Below are 7687 nucleotides of genomic sequence, written 5' to 3'. Positions count from 1 at the left end.
CACACCGCACCGCATCATTATATATATTAACTTTTTTATATTATTATTTTTTTCAATTTTACTACATTTAAAGTTAATGCATAAATATTTATATAGTATAATATAATATACACAATATCTAGAAAAAAAAATATAATGTTTCATAGGATGCTAACACATATTATACTTCAATATAAAGATATTCCTCCTTAATGAAAATAATATTTACTTTTATATTGCATTTTGATTTGTTATGTATGTTATATTTTTATTGTTTTGCTTAAAGTTTATTAGCTTGTTATACATTTAATTATTTTGTTAAACACTCTATGGTTATGAGATTTATTATGAATCTTTCTTAATTATAATATTTAATTGTTAAATTATTTGGCGATAGGTATAAACCGCCCACACCACACCGCACCACACCGCATTTTTGCGGTGCAGGTTGCGGTTTGAAAAATTATTGAAACCGCATATGCGGTGCGGTCCAAAAAATTAGAGAAAAGCCGCACCACCCGCACCACGAACACCCCTAATAGGCACTGTACAGAGAATGAGAAGATGTTTGGTAGTTAATACCAAATATCCTAGCATAATTACATCAAAGAATAGGGTAACAAAATAAGCCTACAATAATCTATATATGGAAACTATACAAAATATATAGCAAGGTTTCCCATTCTAAAAGGTATACCGATTAACATTTCCTACACTCTCCCTCAAGCTGATGCATAGAGATTCCACATGCCAAGCTTGCACACTAACTCATTGAAACTTTCTTTAGACAAACCCTTAGTCAGTATATCTGCCTGTTAGTGCTTGCTTGGAATGTAGACAACACATAATTCCTTTTCATAAATTTTTTCTTTGATAAAGTGTCTATCCACTTCAACATGTTTAGTTCTGTCATGATGAACTGAATTATGTGCGATGCTAATGGTTGATTTACTGTCACTATACAAGTTCAATGGAGCAGTCCTTTGAAGTTTTAGTTATTCGAGTATGCGTTTAATCCAGATTAATTCACATACTCCTTGAGCAAGAGCTCTAAGTAATGCTTCAGCAGTACTTTGAGCTACCACTGGTTGCTTCTTACTCCTCCAAGTAACCAAGTTCCCCCAAATTTTAGTGCAATAACCAGTTGTTGATCTTCTATCCTCAACTGATCCTACCCAATCTGCATCTGTGAAGGCCTCAACACCTCGCTCTTCATATTTCTTAAACAATAACCAAATCCCTGGTGTTTTCTTTAGATAGCGCAAGACTCTATACACAGCTTCCAAGTGTTCTTCTAAAGGATTGTGCATGTATTGACAAACCAAGCTTACAGCAAATGCATTATCAAGTCTTGTGTGAGATAGATAGACCAGTTTTCCCACTAGCCGGTGATACACACCTTTGTCAACTATCTTCCCTTTTTCCTTTTTGTACTTGCCTCTTGGTTTAATTGGTTTTGCAACTGGTTTACATCCACTCATTCCAGTTTCTTTGAGATGAACCAGAATATATTTCCTCTGAGATACCGAATACCTTGTTTTGTTCTTGCAACCTCCATTCTGAGAAAGTACTTCATTGGCCCAAGATCTTTAACTTCAAATTCCTGGGCTAGCACTCCATTGAGTCTTCCTTGCTCTTCACAATCATCACCTGTTATTATCATGTCATCAACATAGACAATGAGGATAGTTACCTTTGTAACGACCCAGATTTTTAAGGCTCGATAATGCAGAAATATAAATGTTTTCATTTAACCAAATCTCTCAAAAACCTGTATAATTTTTTTTAAAAATTCGTATGGCCATACTTAACATTTAATACAAACATATTTTATAAAGAGTAGAGTGAGCCTAGTTTATGAAAATAACACAACATTTCCAAATATAAAATGACTTCCCAAAAGGTCGGTCCACATGTACATTCGGAAGGTAGACTTCAGCGCTCACTGCTCTGCCTTGCCCTTGTTCTTACCTACAACAGGAAAAAACTAGGTAAGTGAAAATACTTAGTAAGTTCAACTTTAAAACAAAAGCATGTAGAGAATTAGGGTTCCGGATCCATCCGGACCCTACACAATCAATTTCAAGAACACAAAAGCATCCTGGCAAACTTATGGTCATGCCTGATAACCAATGAAAAATTATTTCATATAAACAGATAAATTCCCGCCTCAGAAAATCCCAGAAAAAGCAATATATTATATCACAACTATTTCTTATCAACAAATAAATCCCTGCACTCAGAAAATCCCAAAGCAAGAAGATATAATATATCACAATATAATTCGAGACCAACGCTCGACAACTTCCACCAATTCGGGCATAACACGCCCTCCAACATAAATGCTAATCTGTAAGAGAGAACCGAGTCTTAACACTAAGATCTAGCCAATAAATATCCCCATCAAGGGTAACTATCGTGTTACCTAGGGCATCATTACTTATCCAAGAATAGATCCCTCACAAGAGTAACCATCAAGTTACCTAGGGAATCACTACTTATCCAAGAGTGTAATCGGAGTTACATGATTTTACAGAGACTTCTATGTTAATCAATGGTGCTGGTGAGCAGTTGCCCCTAGGGTTCTTAGCCTCACACAAACTTGGCAACCCTTGGTATCTCTAGGAACTCTAACTGAATGGCCAATATTCACAGCTACTATCTAGGATAACTTATCAGAGCACTTTCTTAGGTTCTAACCGTTCACTAATTAAGTAAGCATGAGGGCCCCTAGGTCTCATTCATTTTGGCGCCCCTAGGTTTAGCCAGCAATCATCACCTCTTGGCCACTCGTCGCGGTAATGAACCGGAAATAATAAAATCAAGCAGTGTGACGGGGATCAGCTGTCGAGGATATGACGGATATCTACAAATCATATTTTCTAAATCAGCACTCACTAGACTAACTTCTCTAAGCAACTTTCTATGACAGTGTATATATGTGCATGTGTCTCTATACTAACATACAATACAATAGTTGTTTCATGTTGTAGCCACACAATAGAAGTTGACTTACTTGGAGTCCTTAGCACTCAGTAGGATTTCACCCTCCAATATATAGTCCAGTTATGCTTTAGCCAATACTGTAATTATGTATACTGTATACTCGAATTAAATATGGCCCTTCATAATTTGTTATTATTATTTTGGGCAATTTGGTCATTTTAAAAATTATTTGTAAGGATTATTGATCCTTATTTGGTTTTAAACCCATTAACGAAATTCATACAAAAATATTTGAGACTAAACCCTAAGTCTCGGGGAGACCTATCCTATGGTCTCGATACCTAGGCTCGGATACCACAATAGTATTTTCCCACAATCTGCTAAAAATCTTATTCTTTAAAAGTGGTGATATTAACCCGTACTTTCAACAAGTTGATTAAATATATAGAATATTTTAGCCGGTATTATATCAAGAAAATACTAATTAAATTCCTTAATTATTTTTTTTCAAGAAAATAACTCTTAATTTTCCTTTTATTTTTCTTAAGTTTTTAATCTCTAAAAATCATTTTAAGAAGATAGCTTAATTTATCTTAATTAGGAAAACCGTTAAAAATTTCCCATCTTGACTAGTTAATTTTCCGAAATCCATTAATAAAGTTTACTTACTAGAAGAATAATTTACTTAATTATTTTCTCAAAATATAGGGTTTTAAACCCTCTTTTAATTTATTAACTTATTAATAAATTAAATCTTCTATTTTTAAAAAGAATAAAAAAGTTCTTTAATAAAAATAATTCACATTAAACTCAAAGTGGTATTTGTAACGTCATGCGTTTCGGGTACCTTTAAACGACTCAGGTCGGGATTTTTTTTCCCCGAGTTAAGAATATTATTTTAAATAATATTATATTTGTTTAGAATTTATTTCCATGAGTTATTTCTAGCCAAATTATGAATTTTGTGATGAAAAGTCAAGATAAGACTTTCGGTCTTGGACCGACACAAAAACCCTAATTGGGTAAAAATCTCGGAAAATAAAATAAAAACCTATGGAAAATATATTTTGGGCATAAAATACATTCATAAAAATTAAAGTTTGGTCAAAAGTAATAAACCTAAGGGAAAATGGAAATTTTAGGGCATTTTGTGTTAAATGCTTAATTTTACGGAAATGGAGAATTTTATTCCATGAATGGACCTTAGGTTAAATTTTATCGTGTGATTAACTAAATTATATGTGAGAAACATTTAATTTAATAATTATGTCTTAGGTTTTGTTTTTAAAACTTAATAACAGTGAAAAATGTTATAGAAAGTCAATTTGGATTTTTCTTCTTAGGAAATATTGATTCACCTTTATAAAAAAAAATTAAATAAAAAAAAATATAAATGCATATATAGGACGAGGTGGGCAGACATGTGGGGTTTTATATGGCCTGAACAAAATTAATTAAGTTTTAAATCCCATTTTAAATATTAGGGATAAGGGCAAGTGGATAGTAAAAATACTCAAGTGTTTTAGGATATTTTAGAGTAGTCTAAACCCTTCTAACCCCCCCCCAAATTCGACCCTCTCTCTCTCAAAATTACTCTCATCTTATTTGAAAACTCTCTATCAAGTGTTCTCTCCATCTTCAACCTCAAAAACACTAAGAAGGCTTGAAAGCTAAGCCTTGGTCTAGAAAGGGTTTCCCTAAGGTAAAGTTTCAAAAACCTAGACTCTTGTAAAGTTTTAACCATAAAATTTTAAATAGCTGATTATATATGTTTTTGGGGGAAAAGGTTAAGGTTTTGAAAGGGTTTTGAAAGAGTCAAAGCTAATAGGAAGATCCAAACCTTACGCAAGAACAACAAGAGGTAAAAAGTTTACTTTTATGGTTGTTGTGGTATGGTTTTTAGTTTTAAGCATTATTTTGTATAGTTAATGCTTAAAGTTTCTTATTGGTGATGTAATAAGGTTATGGTAGTTGTTTTATAATTTTTATGATGCTTGTGTGTTGATTTTTGAAAATAGGGACCAAAACCCCCAAGGGTTTTGTAGCAAACCCTAAAACAAAATACATGTTTTGAGCTGTGATTTCCAAGGGGTCAAGCATTCACTGTATATTTATTTTGTAAAATTTAATTGTACGGTGATGTTTTTGAGATTGAGTACATAAAATGAGCTTTTGAAACACTAAAAAATGTTTAAAAATGAGTGAGTTATGCTATTTCAAAGTTTAGGTAAAAAACTGTTTTTTCGTATTCTTAATTTCGGGACCAAGTTTGGACAGCCACTATATAGGGAAAATAAGTCCAGTTTTTTCTAAAATTTGGTGGACATATTACAGGAATAACGTAGTATTCCACTGTAATATTTGGTAAGAAAATACTAAACGGTTTAAAAGTTATTAAGTGTCAAATTTTGGAAAAAATAAGGACTTGAAAATAAGGTCATTTTTACCTCATTGTTGGAAAATAATTTCACCAATAAAAAATGCTCCTTTTGACCTAAGATTTTACAAATACCTAAATGGAATACCAAAAATGGAATTGGGAAATTTTGGTAAGTAAATTTTATGTTATGAACTAACAAAGTATGTAATTAAAAATGTGAAAAATAGGGTTTTCACACTTAGTGTAAAAATAAGATGTTGGAACTTAAGGTAAAAAGTAAAATTTTGCTTATTGCAAGATAAAAACTTGGCAAGTCTTGAAAACATATTTTGACCTAAAATACCATTTTGAGTTTAGTTAGAAAAATATGAACGGTAGATATCCGTCATATCCTAGATGGCTGATCCCTGTCACACTGTTTGATTTTATTATGTCTGGTTCATTACCGCGACAAGTGGCCAAGAGGTGAGGAATGCTGGTTAAACCTAGGGTTGCCAAAATGAATGGGACCTAGGGGCCCTCATGCTTACTTAATCAGTGAACGGTTAGAACCCGAGGAAGTTCTCTGATAAGTTATTCACGGATAGCAGCCGTGAATATTGGCCATTCAGTTAGAGTGCCTAGAGATACTAGGGGTTGCCAAGTTTGAGTGAGGCTGAACACCCTAGGGAAAACTGCGCACCAGCACCACTGATTAACATAGAAGTCTCTGTAAAACTATGTAACTTCGATTACACTCTTGGATAAATAGCGATGCCCTAGGTAACACGATAGTTACCCTTGATGGGGATATTTATTGGCTAGATCTTAGTGTTGAGAATCGGTTCTCTCTTATAGATTAACATTTATGTTGGAGGGTGTGTTATGCCTGAATTGTTGGAAGTTTTCGAATGTTGGTCTCGAATTATATTGTGATATATTATATTTGGTTGCTCTGAGATTTTATGAGTGCAGGGAATTATTTGTTGATAAGATATAGTTGTGATATAATATATCTGCTTGTTCTGGGATTTTCTGAGTGCAGGAATTTATCTGGTTATATGAAATAATTTGTCATTGGTTATCAGGCATGACCATAAATTTTCCAGGATGCTTTGCGTTCTTGAAATTGATTGTGTAGGGTCCTGATGGATCCGGAACCCTAATTCTCTGCATGCTTTTGTTTTAAAGTTGAACTTACTAAGCGTTTTCGCTTACCTAGTTGTTTCGTATTGTAGGTAAGAACAAGGGCAAGGCAAAGTAGTGAGCACTGGAGTCTACCTTGCAAATATACAATTTGACCGACCTTTTGGGAAGCCGTTTTATTTTTGGAAATGTTGTGTAATTTTCATAAACTAGGCTCACTCTACTCTTTATAAAATATGTTGTAATTAAATGTTAAGTATGGCCATACGACTTTTTAAAAAGGATTTTTTTAAAAAATTTTTTATACGGGTTTTTGAGACATTTTGTCAAATGAAAACATTTATATTTCCGCATTATCGAGTCTTGAAAATTCGGGTCGTTATAGTATTTTAGATCAAAATATGTTTTCAAGACTTACCAAGTTTTTATCTTGCAATAAGCAAACTTTCACTTTTTACCTTAAGTTCCAAAATCTCATTTTTACACTTTGTGAAAACCCAATTTTTCACATTTTTAACTACATATTTTGTTAGTTCATAACTTGAAATTTACTTACCAAATTGTTACCAAAATTTCCCAATTCCATTTTTGGTATGCCATTTAGGTCTTTGTAAAATCTTAGGTCCAAAGGAGCATTTTGATTGGTGAAATTATTTTCCAACAATAAGGTAAAAATGACCTTATTTTCAAGTCCTTATTTTTTTTTCCAAACTTTGATACTTAATAACTTTCAAACCATTCAGTATTTTCTTACCAAATTTTGCAGTGGAATACAAGGTTATGCAAATAATATGTCCACAAATTTTTAGAAAAAACTGGGCTCATTTTCCCTATACATTAGCTGTCCAAACTTGGTCTCGAAATTAAAAATACGAAAAAACAGTTTTTTACCTAAACTTTGAAATAGCATAACTCACTCATTTTTAAACATTTTTGAGTGTTTCAAAAGCTCAATTTTATGTACTCAATCTCAAAAACATAACAGTATAATTAAAGTTTACAAAATGAATATACAGTGGATGCTTGACCCCTTGGAAGTCACAGCTCAAAACATGTATTTTGTTTTAGGGTTTCCAACAAAACCCTTGGGCTTTTTGGTCCCTATTTTAAAAAATCAGCACACAAGCATCATAAAAATGATAAAATAACTACCATAACCTTATTACATCACCAATAAGAAACTTTAAGCATTAAATATACAAAATAATGCTTAAAAATAAAAGCATACAATAACAACCATAAAAAGTAAACTTTTTA

The 7687-nt window shown here is 32.5% G+C and overlaps 1 protein-coding gene across 1 annotated transcript; it reads right to left on the bottom strand.

The window, feature by feature from the left end:
• Positions 1-974: 974 nt before the first annotated feature.
• On the bottom strand, positions 975-1460 carry LOC133832613 (uncharacterized mitochondrial protein AtMg00810-like). The gene has a single exon (XM_062262929.1). The coding sequence runs from the start codon at positions 1458-1460 to the stop codon at positions 975-977; it is 486 nt and encodes a 161-aa protein (XP_062118913.1).
• Between the last annotated feature and the right edge of the window lie 6227 nt (positions 1461-7687).

The sequence above is a fragment of the Humulus lupulus genome, chromosome 4 (genome assembly GCF_963169125.1).
Source record: "Humulus lupulus chromosome 4, drHumLupu1.1, whole genome shotgun sequence".
In the NCBI taxonomy this organism is placed as follows: Eukaryota; Viridiplantae; Streptophyta; class Magnoliopsida; order Rosales; family Cannabaceae; genus Humulus; species Humulus lupulus.
Note: the sequence above shows the minus strand (reverse complement) of the source record. Positions and strands in the feature narration are given on the sequence as shown.

What these genes read in the sequence shown, in the direction of transcription:
- LOC133832613 (XM_062262929.1), bottom strand. Translation starts at nt 1,460, where the DNA reads ATGAGTGGATGTAAACCAGTTGCAAAACCAATTAAACCAAGAGGCAAG.